General features: G+C 43.0%; 1 protein-coding gene across 3 annotated transcripts in view; it reads left to right on the top strand.

Moving 5' to 3' along the window:
- nr3c2 (nuclear receptor subfamily 3 group C member 2) overlaps window positions 1-24,445 on the top strand; it is a 264,566-nt gene that overhangs the window by 219,942 nt on the left and 20,179 nt on the right. For all 3 annotated transcript variants that reach the window (XM_033017777.1, XM_033017761.1, XM_033017769.1), the window contains exon 7: window positions 20,690-20,820. In XM_033017777.1, coding sequence (XP_032873668.1) covers window positions 20,690-20,820 — 131 coding nt within the window. The remainder of the gene's footprint in view (window positions 1-20,689; window positions 20,821-24,445) is intronic.

The following is a 24,445-nucleotide window of genomic DNA, read 5'->3' on the forward strand; positions in this document are numbered from 1 at the left end:
CGCCGCTGGATTTTCCACATGTTGAAAATTTTCAAGTTTCAATTTTAAAGTTATCAAGAATTATTACGTTTCCAGCCAGATCAACCATGGTTTTACCGAATAATGTTGCAGGCTTCATAGGCCAGGTGGCTACTCCTGCTCCTCATTCATATGCTTGTATGTTTTCCCTGTCCCTCAGCATTCCATCAGGCCAACACCTCGTTCCTGAAGCACAATAATTAGGGGTTGAATTGGTGGTTCCTACGGCTTTTCCACATGGAATTCTCCTGAGCAAAGATGAATCAAGGAATGAATCCATTTCACCTATTGACAGCCTGCAGTCAAAATTACTTAATGCCGTTTGAAGAAAAGCTTGTCAGTTGCCCACTCTGAATGGCCGGAAGTGGAGTCAATAGCTCATTTGGTGAGCATATCATTCACCCCAATTTAGACAAAAATATTCTGCCACCCACCCCATAAGCAAAGCAAAAGGTGAAAATAAAAAGAAAGGCAAACCAAGGAAATGCAAAATCAGAAGTGCAGTGTTGTCAATTATGTACCTGCTGCGTTGCAGATGATGTGTGTAACAAAAGAGTCACACCCTCACGCAATCGTGATGTGTTTTCCCATTCTGCTGCCACAGTTATTTCAGCACAATGCACCACCTTTTTATAATGCATCCTAAAATAGAAGCAATATTTTACAGTGTTTTGTACTGTTCAGCTTCCTCCATTGTAGATTGCTTCTGTCGCAGCCTTTGCTGCAGAGAAAGATGGGACATTTGATTTGTGACTTTTATGAATCAGTTATTTGGCAACATTGCGGGCAGGAAAATGACCCGATCCAGGTTGCATGAAAACAAAGGATTTATCTTGCAACTCTTGAACTTGGTGTGTTCTGCTTCAGAATCTAGTGCTTAATTGCTTTATTTACCAGAGTGTTCATTTTTTTTCATAACAATTCTTAATTATATTAATTTTTTCATTATAATTTGCTTAATGAGTATATATTTCAAAGTAAGGAATTCTATTTTGTGCATTATCTGTGGCCAAGCAGGGCCTTGTGTCGTAAGACTGTAAAAATCTTGTTCAATTAGATACTGATCATTAGGCAACCACAGAAAAATTAAATACAGAGATGTATTTTCACTTTCCACTTTTTTAATAGAGTAGCTGACTAGATTAATTGGAAAACAATACTTGATATTCTGTTAGCAGACATTATGTAGGTTATTGAACAGTAGTGATAGATACCTGGGTCTGGCAAGGAAAATAGGGATGGGTCTGATTAAGAATAAAGGTAACTCAGCAACTAACAAAATACCCAAATTTAAAGAAAATAGGCAAAACCAGAGGTGGCAGTTGTATAGGTTTAAGAATATTGGAAAGATTTGTAGTTGAGTGAAAAATAATCTAGAGATTCAATTGAACGGCAGCAACATATTTTACATTGATATATTGTCCTTGACATGCTTATAGGTCCCAAGATTATTATGTTACAGCAGAGTGATGCAGCAATCAGTACTGCTGCTGCAAAGCTCCACGACGCAGACTTAACCCTGACCTTGGGCCATTTGTATGAAGTTGATGCATTTTCCTTGTGACTGCATGAGTTTCCCACAGATGTGCCAGTTACTTCACACATCCCCAAGATATGCTAGAAGGTTTGGGAAACCATGGCTTTAATTTAATATAAGTATGGCTTTAATTTAAAGTTTAAAATTTAGTAAAGTATGGCTTTAATTTAGTGGCAGGAAAGTCAGTGAGGAATTGATGGACATGTGAGCGTGAACAGTTGACAGGAAAACAAGTGGGGTAATGGGACTGATATGAAAATCAGTCAAATGCTTTCAGAAGTCGAAATGGCCAATCTCTATGTCAGAGGAAGTATGATAAAGCAAAAGAAACTAAGAGCATAGTAAATCAAAAAAGTAGTGAAGGAGAGCAATTGCTCTGGATGAAAATTGGATGAAAGAAATGAAAATTTCCAGAAAAACAGTCAATAGAATAGTGAAGCTTAAGAAATAAACATTGTGGGGCATCCACGTGTTAGGAGAAGAGTTTTAAATAAGTAGAGACGTCAACAAAGTCATCCGTGTCCATTCGCCTACGGTTTGGTTTTGACTGAAGCCCAGGCCCGATCTTTAATTCTCAATTTGCAGTAGAACACGGAGAAGTGAGTTTCCAAATATAATCCCATTGGGGAGTAATTTATTCTCTATTTTTATCAGTGGATGCTAAATGGTTGCCTATTTGGGGCAGAAATTAGGAAAATGTTTTTCTTTCAGAGGATTGTGACTCTTTGAATTCTCTTGCCCAGAGAGCTGCGGGGAGGAAAATTGTGGGGATGAAGTGGAGTATGTGTTGAGTCGTTGAATATATTCAAGGCAGAGATTTACAGATGTTTAAACTAGAAGGGACTGGAGAGTTATGAATGGAGAATGGAATAACAGGATTGAGGCCAAGGTTATTGAATAGTGGACGAGGCTTGAGGAACTGAATATCCTGTTCCTGTTTCTTATGTTCTAATGTTGAATTGCATTAAGTTTACCACTTTACACACCACCTCTCACTTCAGCGACCACCATTCTGCCCCCAAATACAAACCCTCCAGAATTACCATGCAAACATAAAACACTTCTAGTCATTTATGGTTTCATTTCAACTGCAGCATTGCAATACCTACAACAACATAAGTAGATGAAAAAGTAGTACCTTCTCAACTGCAGCATCCATCAGATTGGGCATTTGGCCAGGAGACTCCTCCTGCAAAGATAAAAGAAAAGGAGCTTAAAGGGCCTGTCCCACTTAGGCGATTTCATCGGCGACAGTCGCAGTCGTAGCAGGTCACCGAAAAAACGGCAACCGGATCCCCCCTACGACAATGTCTACGACAACCTACCACCTAGTCGACGTCAAGCTACAGCAAGCTACCGACAACCAGCGATCCATTAGGACGTTCACCTACGACCACACCTACGACAACCTACAACCACACAGGCGACAACCTACAACAACCAAAGTCAACCTACGTCCACCCGTGACAAGCTACATCTGGCTACGACCGTGTCGGCGACAACTGAAGACAATTCAGCCTCTCGCTGGTACCTGTCGCCGGTTGACGTAGTTAGCCACCAATGGAATTCACTGAAGTCATCGCCCGGCGACAACCTACGTCACCTGGTGACAACCTGCGCTACCCTGGCGACAACCTACGACAGCACCTACGACAGGAAGAGACAAGCTACGTCAAGCCCACATGCGCCGAAAGGTTTTGAACATTTCAAAATCCAGCGGCGACAAGAAAATAGTTACGACTCTTTAAGGGCATGTCCCACTTGGCCGTCATTTACGCGACTGGCTGGTAGTGACTGACGTGCGACGGTCAAGCGCGCCATCACGCGTACGCACAGCCGTCTGGAGCGCGTGACGTCATTTGAAGATAGACACAAAATGCAGGAGTAACTCAGCGGGACCGGCAGCATCTCTGGTGAGAAGGAATGGATGATGTTTCGGGTTGAGACTCTTCTTCAGACTGAAGAAGGGTCTTGACCGAAATGTCACTCATTGCTTCTCTCCAGAGATGCTGCCGGTCCCGCTGAGTTACTCCTGCATTTTGTGTCTGTCTCCAATCGTCTTGGCCCCGCTCTGGGAGTAGAAGTGGGCGCGGATCCGGATCCGCAACGGCCGTGAGCCCCAGGCCGAGCTCGGCGATCGCTTGCCTGCTTCTGCTGCTTTTGGAGGTGAGACGTTGCGGACTTGGCCTTCAGTTACGCAACAGGCCAGTGGCGGGCAAAGATTTTGTGCAGCACGAAATCCTGGAGCGCCGCGCGATACCGCGCGCAACTCCACACTCCTCTACGCCACTTCATGCGCCCGTCCCGAGCTACCCACACGCTACCAGGTCGTGTAAATGGCGCGTAAATGACGGCCAAGTGGGACAGGCCCTTTAGGTGACTTGAGGAGACAACTCACGACCATACAGGCGTCACCGCTCGACCATGTGGCAACAGCTTAGTCGCCGAAAAAATTGTCTAAGTTGAACAGGCCCTTTACACTCTTGGTCTTTCTCTCACTGCCACAATAAACATTGCTTGAGGGAAGGTGGCACCTGGCACCGACTCCTAATGTTGCTTCATCTAGATGTGAAGACAAGGCAGAGCGAAGTGAAAATCCTGCCGAGCCAGCGACTTTTCCATTGAGCTCCAAGCAAAAGAATTGTTTGCTGCAAGTAGCCAAGTTTTGGCATTGACTCAATAGTTTTCCTGACATTCCGCAACATAAACCAAAAATCTCCTGATTTCCAGATCATCCATTTTAACTATCCTTGTTAATTTGTGATATCCTGTCATGTGGAAAGAAGCAAATGTTTAGAACATTCGCAAAAAGAGATTCAAAAGTATAATCCTCACATTCATAGGCGGTGAGATATTTTACGGATTCAGCATGTAGATAGAAACAAGCGCAGGTTTTCAGTGCACGCTGTAGCCAGTGTGGGTCCTTATTGTGCAAAGGTACACTCCGCATGCTCACACATATTCACCAGGCTGATAAGATATAGAATATATCAAATGACACAAATCATACCATTATAGTACTCAGTTCTTAAAGTTACAGTTACCATTATATACACTACACTGCTCTCCCCTTAGAAAGTAAAATAACTTGTAAATTAGACAAACAAGAATAATTTTATGAATTTAATCTGACGACTGGTTTACGCACTCTTTCTGATCTCCTGAGAGTGTCAGGTTGTCGTTCTAAAGGAGAGTCAAGTTCAGGATCATTTACCTTTGTCTCTACTTTCTTTGGAGATTCGGCTCTTGCATCTGAACTTAGAACAATACCTGTGTGTTCACTATGGAGTTCTTTAAGTAATCTTTGTCTGAAGCAATTGGGCACTACTACTCTGTGAGCCCATTTAATATACCCTTGCTCACATGACAGTTCATGTCATCTATTGTGATAGGTTTTAGTTAATTAGTACATGGTTTTATTTCTGACCATCCACACAAAGTTTGCTCATATACTTGTTTTAGCTCTGTGTCCTTTTGAGTTTCAGCAGCAATTCCATCTGCTGTGACTGGAAAGTCGTTGTCCACTGCTTCTGTAACGTAGATAGCACCTTCAGTGCTCACATCTGATTCTTCATGAGGCAAACGCCACAATGCATCAGCGATAGCATTTTCTTTTGAGCTGCGGTACTCAATGCTGTAGTCATACTGTTACAGGAGAACTGCCCAGTGCTGCATCCTCGAGGCTGCCATTGTAGGTATTGCTGAACGTGGACCAAGAATAGCAAGAAGTGGCTTATGACCAGTAACCAGGGTGAATTTCCCACCCAACAGATACTGATCCCAAAGATGATACCAAGGGCTTCTTTCTCGATTTGTGCATAATTACACTCACTCTTGGGAAGTGTGCGTGATGCAAATGCTATAGGCTTTTCTAGTCCATGTTCCATCACAGCTCCTACCCCACGACTAGACGCATCACAAGCTAACTTTAACTCGCGATTTGTATCGTAGTAAACAAGTAATGCATCACTGGTCAAGCTCTTCTTACATGCATCATAAGCATTTTGTTGCTCTTTGGACCATTCCCATTTTTAATCATTTTTCAACAACCAGTGAAGAAGAAGCTTTGTTGCTAACTCGGGTAAGCAGCGTGGGTAATACTGTACCATACCCAGGAAGGAGTGGAGTTGAGACACATTCTGTGGTGTTGGTACATATTGCTAAACTGGGATTCATGGGTGGCTTTGCTTATAATTGTGCAATCAGCAGCGGTATCAATACACATAGTAATGTATTGATTGTTCACTTTGATCTTTATTTGAAAGTCTTCCTTTCCAGACCCACCGTTCGTAGTATAGATGCCGCACAGTCCAAGTTCATTACTCTCTGACTGTTCTTCGAGGTTGTGAATCCCACGCATTTGGTTTTGTTGAGCCTTTTGTTTTGCGTTGTCCTGTGATGGTGCGCTACATGCTGATGCAATATGGCCTTTCTTTTCACAGTTGTGGCACTTAGAGTCCTTGAACTGGCAGATTTGCTATCGACCATTGCATCGATAGAACATATCTGCGCTTTCCCCAGAACTTTGCTGTGAAGGCCTTTTCCCTGCCTTGTCATGCTTGTGTTTTGGAACTGCCTTTTGACTGTTGACCGTGCCAGCATGTGTTGGTTGGAACTCATGTGCACTTTGACATGCTATCTCCATGCCCAAAGCAGTTTTGCATGCCAAATCAAAGGTAAGGGCTGGTGTGTTCAGTAATTTTGATTGGATTCACTCATCCTGCATTCCATATACAAATCTATCACGCAAAGCTCGATCCCGAAATGTTGCAAAATTGCAGTGTAGACACAACGTCTTCAATGAGATCATGTCCTCACCCACAGTCTCACCAGGCTTCTGGTTTCTTGTGTGAACTTTGTAACTTTCTGCAATCTCTATGGGTTTAGGGCTGAAGTGAGCATCAAGCTTTGAAAGAACAGTCTCAAATGAAACATTCCTTGCTTTCCCTGGGGCTTGGAAGTTGGTGAGTTTCATAAATTCAGGACCAATTTCAATTATGGCTTTCTTTCGTTCCTGGATGGGGGTTTTTTTTTTGCTCTTACCTGCACTTGATCATCATCCTCTTTTTCTTCAGCTTCAATAATGTAATTTGCAATAAAAAAACATTTCCGTTCGCTCACAGTACGAGGTAAAGGTTTCACAGCTCTTGTCGAAAGTCCCTAGACGGCCGATGTATCCCAAGGACGCCATCTTGCCCCATAGACACAACACAAAGATAACCTGACAAACTCTAGGCGATTTTGTACAGCTGCTGTTTTAAACTACAGTCCCATGCATAGAAGACCTATCGTGTCCAGTTCGCAAACAACTGTGACACAGCTTCATATCTGCTGTTTAAAATGTTAAACAATACTGTATATTGCAAAACAATCCAGCGCTGTATTTAAAGGATGAGTTCACAATCTCTATCCCATCCTCGTCACCATTGTAAGATATTGCAGTTTCAGCATGTAGATAGAAACAAGCACAGGTTTTCAGTACATGCTGTTGCCAGTGTGGGTCTTCTTTATTTTGCAAAAATACACTGCACATGCTCACACATATTCACCAGACTGATAAGATATAGAATATATCACATGACACAAATCATACCATTCTAATACTCAGCTCATAAAGCTACAGTTACCATTATATATATACATTACACATGCCAATAATAATATCTCCAATTTATGGAGAATGTAACGGATTTTAAGTTTTTTAAGTTTTACAATTGTAAAATCCACCGGCCTTGTTAATTTGGCCTCATTCCCTCACATATAAAGTTCAAACAAAGTGATCCTCTAAATACCGGCTATTCACAATAGTTCTGTAGCAGTTGATACAGATGGAAAAGCCAACCTTCAGTCACATATTTGGTGAATTTATGAACATGTATAATGACTTACGACGTGATATGAAACCAGGGGCCACAGTTTAAGAATAAGGAGTAAGCCATTTAGAACGGAGACGAGGAAACACTTTTTCACACAGAGAGTGGTGAGCCTGTGGAATTCTCTGCCTCAGAGGGCGGTGGAGGCAGGTTCTCTGGATGCTTTCAAGAGAGGGCTCTTAAAGATAGCAGAGTCAAGGGATATGGGGAGAAGGCAGGGACGGGGTACTGATTGTGGATGATCGGCCATGATCACATTGAATGGCGGTGCTGGCTCAAAAGGCCGAATGGCCTACTCCTGCACCTATTGTCTATTATCTATTTGGTTATTGAGAGCAGCGTTCCTTGGATTAACTCCTCTGCAAAGGTCAGTCATCTTTGCTTAGCTCTTACAGAGCAAGGATATGATGAATGCTAGCTATCTTTAATAATACCGACATATTATAGAGCAGTAATTTTGTATTTGGCATTCAACTGGTGACTAAATTATAGTTGCATGATATAGTTAAAAAGGTATACGTGTAATTTTATCTTCTCTGTTGAGGAAACAATGTCACTTAAGATGGTGAGACATTGGCAGGGCATTCTCACAAGCTGATTATATATCATCACCAGGTAAACATTTAGATACATTGTTACATCTAAAATAAAAATGATTGAAATGCATAATAGTCTACAATACCACCATGCAGATTCCAGACCCATTGATAAATACGTGGCAGCTTTTTGTCAGCATTTCTGAAGGACCTCCCAATATGCATGATCGATAGATGTGTGAATTAAATTCCTAGGGTTGTTAAAGTTACCCAGTATGTCCTCCTCTCCTTAGATGTGGGATGTGGGGAAAATGAGGTTGTTACTTTTGAGTGATGCTCCTCTCTGCGAAGTTGTAGAATTTCTCTGGGATTCCACGTCTTGCTGTTTATAAGTTGGCATGTAGCCTTTTCAATGACTCATTGGTCAAAAGGTGGTAGCGTGGCACGATTGGGAACTGGTCTAAAGTGCTTATGTCAAGAGGCACTGACCTCTGTCTCTTCTACCTTCATCACTGATCTGTGAATACTTTGTGTTTGTGCTAATTAGCTTCTGGAGCTCCTAGTAATTCTATCAAACCAGTTTTGGTTTCTAACTGAGCAGCCAAGGGAATCTCCACAGTTGCTAATGAGACCAAATCTCCAGGTAATCCAGAAGATGTGCACGCTCTCTAACTCCATTTGGTCGTCATCAGGTTGCCTGTAAGGTATCTCTGGGGAGATGTACATTTGCAGAGTCATAGAGTGATACAGTGTGGAAACAGGCCCTTCGGCCCAACTCGCCCACACCAGCCAACAATGTTCCAGCTGCACTAGTCCCACTTGCCTGCACTTGCCTGCCTGTCCTATCCATGTACCTGACTAACTGTTTCTTAAACGATGGGATCGTCCCAGCCTCAACTACCTCCTCTGGCAGCTTGTTCCATACACCCACCACCCTTTGTGTAAAAAAGTTACCCCTCGGATTCCGATTAAATCTTTTATCCTTCACCTTAATAATAATAATAATAAATTTTATTTAATGGGCGCCTTTCAAACATCTCAAGGACACCTTACATAGTATATCGGAATAACATATAATCGGAATATAACAATAAAGACATCACAGAGACACAAATTAAAAACAGGATTCAATCCAAAAACAGAAAATCAAAAACACAGTGTGAAGAGGGAGCAGCGGCAACCAAATCGTGCCAGCGTCCACTCTCTCTTCACGGCAGCCATCTTGGACACAGACCTACAGGACTACAAATAGACAAAAAAAAAAATCATCCCCCCACAGTGGATAGCACTGTGGGGGAAGGCACAATGTCCAGTCCCCACCCCATGTTCACCCCAAAGTCAGGCCTATTGAGGCCACCGCAATTGCCTCTATGGAGGCCCGATGTCCCTGGCCGTTCTCACCGGGTGGTCTTGCCCCGGCGTCGGGAGAGTCCTTTCGGCGGCTGGGCCACTTGGAACGGCCGCTTCCTGGTTGGAGCCCGCGGCTGCCGAAGCCGACAAGGCCGCGCCGGTTTGGAGCTCACAGGCTCCCGATGACAAAGTCGGCGCCGCCTCTCCGCTCCGCAGACCCGCAGCCCGGAGTTGTTGCTCTCGGCGGTCCAGCTCGCCAGAGCTCCAGCGCGGCGACCCAGGCAAGGGATCGCCCGCTCCACTCCAGCGCTCCAATGCTGTGCCGCCGCCGAGGCCGAGGTGCTGGGCGGTTCCCACCAGGAAACGGCACTCCAAGCCCGCAGGTAGGCCACGAGGACGGATCGACGGGCAGCCCGGAGAAGAAGCTGCCTCACCGACCAGGTAGGGACCTAGAAATTAAGTTTACACCTACCCCCCACATTAAAAAGACCATATCCCCTACAAACAAAAAACAGGACTCACTAAAAACTATAAAAAAAACGGATTTAAAACGGACGGCTGCTGGCTAGCAGCCGTTCACCAAGATGGCTCCTCCTCCCCTTGAACATATCTCCTCTGGTCCTCGATTCCCCTGCTCTGGGCAAAAGTCCCTGTGCATCTACCCGATCTATTCTGTCCTACTTTGACAAAAGGAAGCAACTGACAGAAAGGAGTTTTCTTGTAAATGAGGAAAACGTGTTTTTCTTTCAGCTCTGTGTGATGGAATTTCTTACTTCTCTGATATAAATATTTTCAAATTGTACTCAGAGAAGATTTATTTTGTTCACCATTGTGTAGATATCTCAAATACCCTAAAACAAGCAATAACTAAATTTTGACAAATTAGGGCAGTATTGCTCTCATGATTTTGCATGATTTCCCCTCATCCTCCTGCGCTCCATGGAATAAAGACCCAGCCTACTCAACCTCTCCCAATAGCTCATACCTTCTAATCCTGGTAACATCCTCGTAAATCTTTTCTGTACCCTTTCAAGCTTGACAATATATTTCCTATAACATGGTGCCCAGAACTGAACAAAATATTCTAAATGCAGTCTCACCAATGTCTTATACAACTGCAACATGACCTTCCAAATTCTTTTTTCAATACTCTGACTGATGAAGGCCAAAGTGCCAAAAGTGTTTTTGACCACCTTATCTACCTGCGACTCGACCTTCAAGGAACCATGCACCTGTACTCCTAGATCCCCCTGCTCTACAACACTACCTAGAGGCCGACCATTTACTGTGTAGAAGGTCTTTGAAACCTTCTGCATTGATATTCTTCCCACAATGCTTCAGCTTCTGTTGTTGTTTAGTAGCCGGGCTGCTGGTGACAACATAGCAGATTGCAGAGTGCCACTGTCATTGGTTGAATTATAGCTTAACCTTATCCCACCTGCTATATGTCTTTACACCTTCAGAAAAATTCCATGTAATCTAGATGAGGGAATTTCTCACTCTCTCTCTATTGAGTTTGATGAAGGGTTCCACATCTGAAAAGTTGACTTTTTCTTTCCACAAATTCTGTGTGACCCCACTTCGGTGTTCAAACCTTTTAATTTTATTTTTAGAATCCGGAATTTTTATTCCACCAAGGTTAGCCTAGTGGACAGGTACCAACACCTTACCATTAATAGTTCTTTATGCAGATCAAAAAACGTAATGATAGAAACAAAATGCTGGAGTAACTCAGCGGGATAGGCAGAATCTCTGGAGAGAAGGAATGGGTGATGTTTCGGGTCGAGACCCTTCTTCAGAAAACTTAATGTGCTGGTAACAATTGCCACCAAGCTATTTTGATCAACTTGCATCTCTTTATTTCCCAACTCTGACGATAGGTTGTAGACCTGAAACATTGACTGTTTAGGGGCTGTCCCACTTGGGTGACCTAATTGGCGAGTTTAGAAACATAGAAACATAGAAATTAGGTGCAGGAGTAGGCCATTCGGCCCTTCGAGCCTGCAATTCAATATGATCATGGCTGATCATCCAACTCAGTATCCCGTACCTGCCTTCTCTCCATACCCTCTGATCCCCTTAGCCACAAGGGCCACATCTAACTCCCTCTTAAATATAGTCAATGAACTGGCCTCGACTACCCTCTGTGGCAGGGAGTTCCAGAGATTCACCACTCTCTGTGTGAAAAAAGTTCTTCTCATCTCGGTTTTAAAGGATTTCCCCCTTATCCTTAAGCTGTGACCCCTTGTCCTGGACTTCCCCAACATCGGGAGCAATCTTCCTGCATCTAGCCTGTCCAACCCCTTAAGAATTTTGTAAGTTTCTATAAGATCCCCTCTCAATCTCCTAAATTCTAGAGAGTATAAACCAAGTCTATCCAGTCTTTCTTCATAAGACAGTCCTGACATCCCAGGAATCAGTCTGGTGAACCTTCTCTGCACTCCCTCTATGGCAATAATGTCCTTCCTCAGATTTGGAGACCAAAACTGTACGCAATACTCCAGGTGTGGTCTCACCAAGACCCTGTACAACTGCAGTAGAACCTCCCTGCTCCTATACTCAAATCCTTTTGCTATGAAAGCTAACATACCATTCGCTTTCTTCACTGCTGCACCTGCATGCCTACTTTCAATGACTGGTGTACCATGACACCCAGGTCTCGCTGCATCTCCCCTTTTCCTAGTCGGCCACCATTTAGATAATAGTCTGCTTTCCTGTTTTTGCCACCAAAATGGATAACCTCACATTTATCCACATTATACTGCATCTGCCAAACATTTGCCCACTCACCCAGCCTATCCAAGTCACCTTGCAGTCTCCTAGCACCCTCCTCACAGCTAACACTGCCCCCCAGCTTAGTGTCATCCGCAAACTTGGAGATATTGCCTTCAATTCCCTCATCCAGATCATTAATATATATTGTAAATAGCTGGGGTCCCAGCACTGAGCCTTGCGGTACCCCACTAGTCACTGCCTGCCATTGTGAAAAGGACCCGTTTACTCCTACTCTTTGCTTCCTGTTTGCCAGCCAGTTCTCTATCCACATCAATACTGAACCCCCAATGCCGTGTGCTTTAAGTTTATAAACTAATCTCTTATGTGGGACCTTGTCGAAAGCCTTCTGGAAGTCCAGATACACCACATCCACTGGTTCTCCCCTATCCACGCTACTAGTTACATCCTCGAAGAATTCTATAAGATTCGTCAGACATGATTTACCTTTTGTAAATCCATGCTGACTTTGTCCAATGATTTCACCACTTTCCAAATGTGCTGCTATCCCATCTTTAATAACTGACTCTAGCAGTTTCCCCACTACCGATGTTAGACTAACTGGTCTGTAATTCCCCGTTTTCTCTCTCCCTCCCTTCTTAAAAAGTGGGGTTACGTTTGCTACCCGCCAATCCGCAGGAACTACTCCAGAATCTAAAGAGTTTTGAAAGATTATTACTAATGCATCCACTATTTTTGGAGCTACTTCCTTAAGTACTCTGAGATGCAGCCTATCTGGCCCTGGGGATTTATCGGCCTTTAATCCATTTAATTTACCCAACACCACTTCCCGGCTAACCTGGATTTCACTCAATTCCTCCAACTCCTTCGACCCGCGGTCCCCTGCTATTTCCGGCAGATTATTTATGTCTTCCTTAGTGAAGACGGAACCAAAGTAGTTATTCAATTGGTCCGCCATATCCTTGTTCCCCATGATCAACTCACCTGTTTCTGACTGCAAGGGACCTACATTTGTTTTAACTAATCTCTTTCTTTTCACATATCTATAAAAACTTTTGCAGTCAGTTTTTATGTTCCCTGCCAGTTTTCTTTCATAATCTATTTTTCCTTTCCTAATTAAGCCCTTTGTCCTCCTCTGCTGGTCTCTGAATTTCTCCCAGTCCTCCGGTATGCTGCTTTTTCTGGCTAATTTGTACGCATCATCCTTCGCTTTGATACTATCCCTGATTTCCCTTGTTATCCACGGATGCACTACCTTCCCTGATTTATTCTTTTGCCAAACTGGGATGAACAATTTTTGTAGTTCATCCATGCAGTCTTTAAATGTCTTCCATTGCATATCCACCGTCAACCCTTTTAGAATTAATTGCCAGTCAATCTTGGCCAATTCACGTCTCATACCCTCAAAGTTACCTTTCTTTAAGTTCAGAACCATTGTTTCTGAATTAACAATGTCACTCTCCATCCTAATGAAGAACTCAACCATATTATGGTCACTCTTGCCCAAGGGGGCACGTACAACAAGACTGCTATCTAACCCTTCCTCATTACTCAATACCCAGTCTAAAATAGCCTGCTCTCTCGTTGGTTCCTCTACATGTTGATTTAGATAACTATCCCGCATACATTCCAAAAAATCCTCTTCCTCAGCACCCCTGCCAATTTGATTCACCCAATCTATATGTAGATTGAAGTCACCCATTATAACGGTTTTGCCTTTGTCGCACGCATTTCTAATTTCCTGTTTGATACCATCTCCAACTTCACTACTACTGTTAGGTGGCCTGTACACAACACCCACCAGCGTTTTCTGCCCCTTAGTGTTTCGCAGCTCTACCCATACCGATTCCACATCCTGCAAACTAATGTCCTTCCTTTCCATTGCGTTAATCTCCTCTCTAATCAGCAACGCTACCCCACCTCCTTTTCCTTTCTCTCTATCCCTCCTGAATATTGAATATCCCTGGATGTTCAGCTCCCAGCCTTGGTCACCCTGGAGCCATGTCTCCGTGATCCCAACTATATCATAGTCATTAATAGCTATCTGCACATTCAACTCATCCACCTTATTACGAATGCTCCTTGCATTGAGACACAAAGCCTTCAGGCTTGTTTTTACAACACTCTTACCCCTTATAGTTTTGGGGAGTTTGAAAAAATGTCACATTGAAGACCTCCTTCGACTATGTAGAAGACCTCCTTTGAACTCCTTCGATTATGTTGAAGACTAGCTTCGACTAGCTACGACTAACTTCGGGAGAATTGGACACTGAACAGTGGAGAGTGAAGACGACCTCCTTCGACCTCCCTTCGACCTCCCTTCGACTATGATGAAGACTATCTATGACTACCTTCAACTACCTTCGATTACCTACGACTAACATGCTGACCTACTACGACTAAACCTACGAGTAAAAAAAGTATCGATTTTTTCCATGGCGACCTTTTTTTACTCGCGGGCATTTTTCAACATGTTGAAAAATATGCCGCTACCTAGTTGAGGCCTCGAGTACACGGGGACTACTCTCGAGCTTGAAGGATAATTACGAAGACCTACGATCTCGTGTCGACCATGCTGCGAGTATGAGTCGAGGGAAAACTCGCCAGAACTCGAGGATTAGGTCGCTCAAGTGGGACAGCCCATTTTCTCTTTTCACTGGCTAGCCTGCTGAATTTATCCAGCATTTTCTCTTTTATATCATCCACGGTTGGGGCATTTGGACTAATGATGGTAGTGTATCTTTAGCATGTCAGAAGAACTCATGACCCATTCACTAATCCCACAGGACAAGTAATTGAGACATTGGACCAGGTCATTCAGCATGGAAAAACTCACCAAATTAAGATGAGTTCCTCTTCAAGTTTGCCCTTTCATAACAAGGTGTACCCACTGTTTTGTTCATTGAACTGGCCATCTTCTGTCCATCATTCCTCATTCAGGACGGCATTTTCAGTTTTCAAAGCATCTGAGTTTGCAAGCTGCTTAGGAGAGTGGCATTCAAGTCTCTTGATGTTGGGGGCTGTACATCATGGTCCTGATGTTGCAAGCGCCAAACCTTGGACATTGCTTGTTGGTAACAGGGATAAGCCACATGACTTGTCACGACTTGTCATAATCCAGGTTTTGAAAAGATTCCAAGTGTAATTTTCCATCAAAATATTCCTGCAGAACCACAGGGAACAGGAGCCTCTTGTCAGTACCATCAGACCCCCTGCCCTACACAACTCATGTCCATAGAAGCAGTAGCAGTATAATGTGGATAAATGTGAGGTTATCCACTTTGGTGGCAAAAACAGGAAAGTAGACTATTATCTGAATGGTGGCCGATTAGGATAAAGGGGAGATGCAACGAGACCTGGGTGTCATGGTACACCAGTCATTGAAAGTAGGCATGCAGGTGCAGCAGGCAGTGAAGAAAGCGAATGGTATGTTCGCATTCATACCAAAAGGATTTGAGTATAAGAGCAGGGAGGTTCTACTGCAGTTGTACAGGGTCTTGGTGAGGCCACACCTGGAGTATTGCGTACAGTTTTGGTCTCCTAATCTGAGGAAAGACATTCTTGCCATGGAGGGAGTACAGAGAAGGCTCACCAGACTGATTCCTGGGATGGCAGGACTTTCATATGAAGAAAGACTGGATAGACTTGGCTTGTACTCGCTAGAATTTAGAAGATTGAGGGGGGATCTTATAGAAACTTACAAAATTCTTAAGGGGTTGGAGAGGCTAGATGCAGGAAGATTGTTCCCGATGTTGGGGGAGTCCAGAACAAGGGGTCACAGTTTAAGGATAAGGGGGAAGTCTTTTAGGACCGAGATGAGAAAAACATGTTTCACACAGAGAGTGGTGAATCTGTGGAATTCTCTGCCACAGAAGGTAGTTGAGGCCAGTTCATTGGCTATATTTAAGAGGGAGTTAGATGTGGCCCTTGTGGCTAAAGTGATCAGGGGGTATGGAGAGAAGGCAGGTACAGGATACTGAGTTGGATGATCAGCCATGACCATATTGAATGGCTCGAAGGGCCGAATGGCCTAATCCTGCACCTATTTTCTATGTTTCTATGTGTGATGTTCCAATTACCTATTCTGTGAGCCAAATCTGGCCAACGTTGATGCCGTGTGTTGGCAGCTGACTACAAGATTATCAAAGAGGCGACGGATGAATTGGCATCAGTCGTGTATGACTTGCCGATCCTTCAAAGATAAAACTTGAAACAGCCCAACGTATGCTTCTTGTTCTTCATAGAATTATTCATTTAACGTTCTGTTAAATACTTAGCTGTGCAAATCCTTTTATTAAGGAGCCGTTACACCAGCCTCCACTTCCACCATAGGTCAAATATTGATTTCTTTACAGATACTTCCCTGAGGTTTGCTCTACATTTTCCTTTGCTACAATGCAGTGCTGCCACATCCTCCCCTTCCTTATCAGTATTCTGATGCCGTTGTTCCCTTCACAATAATCTGCTCCACTCTTCCATTTTCACCAACCCCTGCTTCCTTTTCCCACAGCATCTTCCTAAGCAATTACAGGAAATGCACAGGAAATTAATGATTGTTTGTGATAGCCTGTGATAGCTTGTGATTGCTGATAGCTCTTGAGAGAAGAAATTCCTCCTCATGCCTCCCCTAAATGGATGATCCTTTATTCTGAAACAGTGGATCATCGAACAAATAGCCCAGGAACAGGCCCTTTGCCCCACAATGTCTGTGCCAAACATGACGCCAAGTTAAGCAAATCTACTCTGCCTGCAAGTGGTCCATATCCCTCCATTCCTTGCATATCCTTGTGCCTATCTAAAAGCTTCTTAAATGCCACTATCATATCTGTTTCCATCACAAGTGAGTTCCAGGCACCCACCACTCCCTAAAAAAAAACCCTCGTACATCTCATTTAAACTTTGCCCATTTCACCTTAAGTCTCCTCCCATCCCTCAGCCTTCGGGCTCCTCCTCCTCCTTTTTCCTTTCTTCCCCCCGCCCACCCCCCATCAGTCTGAAGAAGGGTTTCGGCCCGAAACGTTGCCTATTTCCTTCGCTCCATAGATGCTGCTGCACCCGCTGAGTTTCTCCAGCATTTTTGTCTACCTTCACCTTAAGGCTATGCCGTCTTGTCATTGAAACTTCCATCTGGAAAAAATGTTCCAACTGTCTACCCCATCTACCCCTCTCACAATTGTGTACACTTTCAATCAGGCCTTCCCTCAACAGCTGATGTTCCAGAGAAAACTATCCAAGTTTGTCCAATTTCTCTTTATAGCTAATACCTCTAACCCTGACAGCGTTCTGGTAAATCTCTTCCACACCCTCTCCACGCCCTCTTTCCTGCCTGACCTATGCATCACACATATGTACGAACGATGTCCATGGGTGGGTCTGCTGGCTCCTGACATCTTCTCTGGTGGGGGATCTTTGTTAGTGGCAATATCATTGCATTTTGTAGAGAGATTTGAATGAGTTAAACGCCCTGGTTTAATTACCAATGCCCTTCGTTGCCCTGTGTTTTTATCTAAATACATGGCTGGGTTGCTGCGTTTCCACCTTGTGAACTGTTTGGATTACAAATATTTGTAGATTTGCAATTGAGGGAATGCAGTGAAGGTTCACCAAATCAATTTGTGCGATGACAAGTTTTTTATGTGTGGAGACTGTAAGCCAATTGAGGCAATGATGTTGACTTTAGAAGTTCTTATGGACGATGAGCAAGAGGGCAGTTATTCAGGACAAAGATGTAAGAAAAAATGACACCCAGCAGGAAGGTGGAATTTTGTATTTTCATTCACTGACGATATTGAAGGCAGTGATTGAAAGATTGAAAGATTGATAGAAAGCAGTTGCAGAGAAACATTTTAAGGGAAAAGGGGATGCAGATATTTAGAATTGAGATAGAAACATAGAAATATAGAAAATAGGTGCAGGAGTAGGCCATTCGGCCCTTCGAGCCTGCACTGCCATTCAATATGATCATGGCTGATCATCCAACTCAGTATCCTGTACTTGCTTTCTCTCCATAAGCCACAAGGGCCACATCTAACTCCCTCTTAAATATAGCCAATGAACTGACCTCAACTACCTTCTGTGACAGGGAGTTCCAGAGATTCACCACTCTCTGTGTAAAAAATGATTTTCTCATCTCAGTCCTAAAAGATTTCCCCTTTATCCTTAAACTGTGACCCCTTATTCTGGACTTCCCCAACAATCTTCCTGCATCTAGCCTGTCCAACCCCTTAATAATTTTGTAAGTATCCATAAGATCCCCCCTCAATCTTCTAAATTCTAGCGAGTACAAGCCGAGTCTACCCAGTCTTTCTTCATATGAAAGTCCTGACATTCCAGGAATCAGTCTGGTGAACCTTCTCTGTACTCCCTCTATGGCAAGAATGTCCTTCCTCAGATTAGGAGACCAAAACTGTACGCAATACTCCAGGTGTGGTCTCACCAAGACCCTGTACAACTGCAGTAGAACCTCCCTGCTCCTATACTCAAATCATGACAAGATAAAATATTAGACCCGATCTCTTTGAATGATGAACCAGACAGGAGGGGACAACTGATCTACATCTTCTATTTCATATGTACTGCTACTGGTTACCGTTATCCACTAAGCTTGTTATTTGCTCAAAGAAATCCACAAAATATGACTTACAAAACAATATTGGCTGTGTCTGATAACTTTACTAATGTCCTACGGTCTCCTTATTAATGGATCCAGCAGGTCCCAATGATAAATGTTCTTTTGATGTTGGCCGTAGCCATTTGAACGTGGCCGTAGCCATTTAGACAACCAAAAACAGAGCAAGTGGAAAAAATGACATTAATATTGGTGGATTAATTTCCTGTGTAATAGTGTATCTCTTACCGTGATTTTATGCTTCAACAGGATAGCAGGGAGATGAAAATCGGTTCTTTTGTTTCGGAGTCAGAATCAAAGAGGACGATAAGAGCGTATGGGAGGCTGAGAGAGATAATGGGGTAGACACAAAATCTGGAGTAACTCAGCGGGACAGGCAGCATCTCTGGATAGAAGGAATGGGTGACGATTCGGGTCGAGACCCTCCTTCAGACTCAGGGGAGAAGGAGACACAGAGATAAGGAAGGGTAAAGTGTGTTGAAACAAGACATCAAAAAAGATGGTCAAGCAAAATTATGGGAGGTGGACTCAGGTGAAAGGACAGAAAAAGATTTGAAATATTAGTTATAGAGAGATGTATTCATAATAGTTTTATTATAAAAATATGATGATTACCTTGTAACATTGATAAAGATTACATGATTAATTTTGCTGTCTTTGTTTTATGCTATCCCTGTTTGATCTGCAGATATAGTCTATACATTTAATTCATTGACAATAATGTAAAGAAAGCTCTCCAAATTCTCTCTCTCCTCTGACATAACCCCCTTTCAACCCGCTTACATACTTCACCTTGTAAGAGGGAATGATCATATACAACAGTATCTCTAAATTCAACTGAACATCTCTCGTGTTCATATGTTTCATTTGAACTAAGATATTTACACCAGCAGAATTAAATAAACATTCCGCAATATTAAAGGAACTACACTGGTAAATATGCACATTAAGGCCTGAAACAAGTGCCACGTGTTTTCATTTTTTGGAGCTCTGATCTCATGGTGTATAATTCCAGAATACAAGACATTGTATTGTAGATTGGTCTGATATAACATTTGTTGATTGATACTTCATTTTGGTGAAGTTCCAAAACTGGTCATTGACATCATATTTCTGACATTATACATTTCTCAGCTTGTTCTAATTTCCCAAGGCATGTAAATCAGACGAAGAGCAATCAATCAATTGTTCCTGCCATTGTTTGTTAAGAAACAGAGTGTCAGTTTGAGTGATGTGGAACTTGTTTATGTGGAATGGAAAATAAATCGGAAGAACATATAAGAGCAACTAAGTAGAACTCAGTTCAGTGTCACCCTGTGAAGCTGGACTGAACAGACTGTGAGAAAAATATTTTCACCCAGCAGTTTGTTTTCCAATTTTTTATTGATATCCCAAAAATTTAGATGACAGATTTGTTTCACTCATAAACATTTTCAGCCTGTAAATCTTTCGCTCTTTAGATTTGCTCTTCCCTCTGGTTCTGCACGCTCTGGAAGGCCAGGACTTGGCCACCCCAGATTGGGTTTCATGTTGATGTTTGCATGGGCCCCTGTCCAGTACTTACAGTCACAATGCCAGGCTTGGAGGTCTGAAGTGGGATCTCGACCCTAAATGTCACCCATTCCTTCTCACCAGAGACGCTGCCTGTCCCGCTGAGTTACTCCAGCATTTTGTGTCTGAACTCTCTGATCTGGGGAAAAGCAATAAAGAACTAATGACATTATGAAAATAAATCATAGCTGATGCAGGTGTGTATGGGCCCAGATTCATATCCCAGGCTTAGGATATCATCTGAATTCTCAATTTCATATAAATCCACGATCAATAAGTTTTCAACGTGAATTAATATTTTAGATTTCCTGTGCTCCTCTAGCTAATTTTATTTTATTATTACTCTCTGTTCAATTTGCATTAAAGTGGGTTTGATGGTATAGTACATTTAAAAATCAGTCAGGATTTATGATGAAGTCCAGTCAGTGACAATTCTGCCACGTTTCACTCTGTTTTTAAACAGGCAGCGGATGCAGCGGTCAGCAATGTATGAGCTGTGTCAAGGGATGCAAAGCATCAGCATTGAATTTGTACGTTTACAGTTAACTCAAGAGGAGTTCCTGTGCATGAAAGTCCTTCTCCTGCTTGGCACAGGTAAGCTCTATATTTATCCTTATTCTATTTAACACTGCAAATAAATAGTTATTTACTGGTGTTTGATGCTGACGGTTGATATTCATGTTTTAGTAACTGAGTTATCGCAACACTCATCTCGAGTATATGTACGTTCTTTACCCAAGGGAAATAGCAACGAGAACCAGACATACCAAAGAATTATTAGAAATCTGAATTAGGTTGACGGTTTCATCAGGTGCACTCAAAATCTTTCTGTTTAAACAATGGTAACATTGGTAACATTGGTAACATTGTTTACCATAATATCTCGACAATGAGTGTGTCACAAAGAGAAGGACTTAGCAACAGGTAAATGAGCCTAAAATAACTAGGAGTGGAACCATTGGGAAGATTGGAAATAAGAAACCAAATAAAGTATTAATTGTAAATATGTGATCTGATCAGTTTCCTTCGCCGGCTGGAATAGTGTGAAAAATAGAGCAGATTTCCTAGAAATTATCTTACCTCTGTAAGTGAACTCACTGATAGATGAGGATGAATGCTACTAGTCGCTTACTTTACAAAATAACTGAGAAGAAGCAGAAGACTTTAAATTTGATACTTCAGTTTTCGAAGAAAATAATCGGAAGCTGCAGGAAAGGTTAGTTATATTTAGTACATATAATGTTCACAGAGAGAAGGAACATGATCAATTAATTTTACGCATTTGAAAGCACATTTGTATGGAAATCATTTTAAATCACTTTCAGTGACACGAGCATGTTGTCAGTTGTGGTTAAGCCAATGAGACATACTGGACATGGCCCACCCCCCATCAGTCTGAAGAAGGGTTTGGGCCAGAAACGTTGCCTATTTCCTTCGCTCCATAGATGCTGCTGCACCCGCTGAGTTTCTCCAGCTTTTTTGTGTACCATGGACAATATAATGTTGCCTTTACTTGGAAATGTATTCAGAGCAGTTGCAGGTATATGTGGGTATATGTTGGTTAGCATGCAACAAATAGCTTTTCACTGTATCTTGGTGCATGTAATAATGAGCACCAAAGTGAAGCAAAGCGGTTTCTGAAAGTGGTTAAAAAATATGGGGTTCTAGGCTTTATAAATAAGAAGCATAGAGAAAGGAAGTAGTAACGGACATTTAGGCTCAGGGTTAGGTTCATTATTGTCACGTGTACTGAGGTACAATGAAAAGCATAGTTTTGCATACACATCAATCAGATCAGATCAAGTGCAATAGATAGAATAAAGGGAAAGATGCAGAATGCAGAATATAGTTCTCAGCATTGTCGTGCATCATTTATAAAACACTAGTTAGATTCTGGAGCATTGTGACCACTTCTTTAGGAAAGTTGCAAAAGCTTTGGGGAGAGTGCAGACAAGTTTACCAAAATGATTCTAGAGATGAAGAACTTTAATTATGTGGATAGAATGGTGAAGGTGAAATTGTTGTCCTTTGAATAGAAAATATTGCATGAAGATCTGATGGAGGGAATCATGAACTAGGTGACAGAGAATGTGTAAAATAAAACAAAAATAACGTGAATTTTTCAGCAAATTAATATTAAAGGCTAATTTTGTTTAGAAATTTATTCAGAGCAGTCGCAGGTAAATGCAGATCTATGTTGGTTAGCTCGCAATAAAAAGTTGTTCACTGTACCTTGGTACACGTGACAATAAACTAAAATAATTAAATTGATTCAACTAATTGGTTTCAAGATAGATACATTTATTTGTCACATGTGCTAGTTGGCACAGTGAAATGTGTGGTCACCATACAGCCATAGGAACATCCCCACACAACAGAACCAAAGTTTCCCATTGTGAGGGGAAGCACAAAAGGTTCAGTCATCTTCCTCTGATCTTTGATGTTCACCCGTGGTCGGGGCCTCCCGAGCCCTGCGCAGTCGCCGCTACGGGCGGCCCGATGTTCAGGCCCGATGATGGAACTCCGACGCCGGACCGGGAGAACAACCTCAGTGGCTTGGAGCTCCGAGTCGGCCACTTCCTACCGGAGTCCGTGGCTCCCGAAGTCCACAGGCCGTGCCGGGCGGAGAACCACGCCGCGGCCCCCGGCAAAGGGATCCCAGGACTCCTCGACGCCGAAGTCAGCGCCGCCCGCACTGGGAGCTCCGCGAACCACAGCTCCGCGATGTTGAAGCAGCGGGCCCAACACTCCTGAGCTTCAAAAGGCGATCCAGGTAAAGCATCGCCCGCTCCACGATGAATCCAGTGCTGCGCCGCCGCTGCTGAAGCTGTGGCCCGGTCCCCGGCAGGAAAGGCCGCGCCGATCCAGTTGGTAGGCTTCGAGGCCGGGGGGCGAGGACGCGACGCGGAGAATAATCGCATCCTCGCCAGGAAGTGACTGGGAAACAGTTTCCCCCTTACCCTACCCCCCTCCCCCACATAGAAAAACTAAAGAAACCTCCAAAACAAACTATTAAGACAGACTACAATAAAAAAAAGATAGAAAAAACTGATAGACTGTAGGCAGAGGCTGCCATCAATACGGGCGCCCCTAGTATCAATTTTCTGACAAGCATCAGCAATTCTTTATTCCAATATTATGGAATTGGAATGGATCATTTCTGCTTACGGTTTCTGTGTCTTTTGTAACTGAGCAAAACTGTGCTTCTTGTAGAATGTACATGTTGAATTCCTCTAAGATATCCTGGGCCAGGCCTTCTGACCAATAATAACTCTGAAATCTTTCTTGGTGGAGCATGGTTTATGAATATTCTCAGGTGGCACAATCAGAGTAGATTAATCGTGGCAGCCATCACATCCAGACATTAATCCTATCCTTACCTCAACCTTGTGCAGATTTACATTTGTCTAAGCCGGGGTGAATGGCAAGGCAGAGTATCGAGAGGAGTGGGAGCTCTAGTTCATTCAATAACGACTGGAAATAAAAATGTAACTTTCTTGAACGGTGGGGTTCATTTATTTATTAGCCAAGCCATGATTTAGGCAGCGTCTCCTATAGATCTCTTCAATGGTGTGGAGGTCATACCTGTGATGAACCAGGCAGAGTCCACTACTTTTTCTAATCTCTTTTGGCTTTATCAAGTCCTATAAAGCTGCATTGTGACTTCCTGACTCGTAGAGTCAATGCTCTGATCAACAGCATGAAAGCAAGCTTTCCATATGCCTTCTTTACCAATCTAACTACTTGTGTTGGCACTTTCATGGAGTTAGGGACTGGGACCCCAAGATCCCTGTGTACATCAGGGTCATGCCATTAATTGTATATTTTCCCCGTAGTTGACGTCCCAAAGTGCAACATCTCACACGTGCTCAGAATAAACTCCATCTTCCATTTCTCTGTCCATTTCTGTGGTTTCAGAAGTATTTTATTGTCACGTGTACCAATTAAGGTAAAGTGATACGTGAATTACCAGACAGCCAAACTAAAAGAAAAGCAACAAGACACACAACTACATAGAAGTTAACATAAACATCCACCACAGCGGATTCTCCACATTCCTCACTGTGATGGAAGGCAATAAAGTCTAATCTTCTTCCTCTTACTCTCCCACGGTCGGGGCGATGGAAGCTCCCGCATCGGGGCGATCGAAGCATCTGCGACTTCGGTCTAAACAGAGACCGCGAGCTCCACGATGTTAACGTCCGTAGGGGACGGCAGA

Source organism: Amblyraja radiata, chromosome 1, assembly GCF_010909765.2.
Source record: "Amblyraja radiata isolate CabotCenter1 chromosome 1, sAmbRad1.1.pri, whole genome shotgun sequence".
Classification (NCBI taxonomy): Eukaryota; Metazoa; Chordata; class Chondrichthyes; order Rajiformes; family Rajidae; genus Amblyraja; species Amblyraja radiata.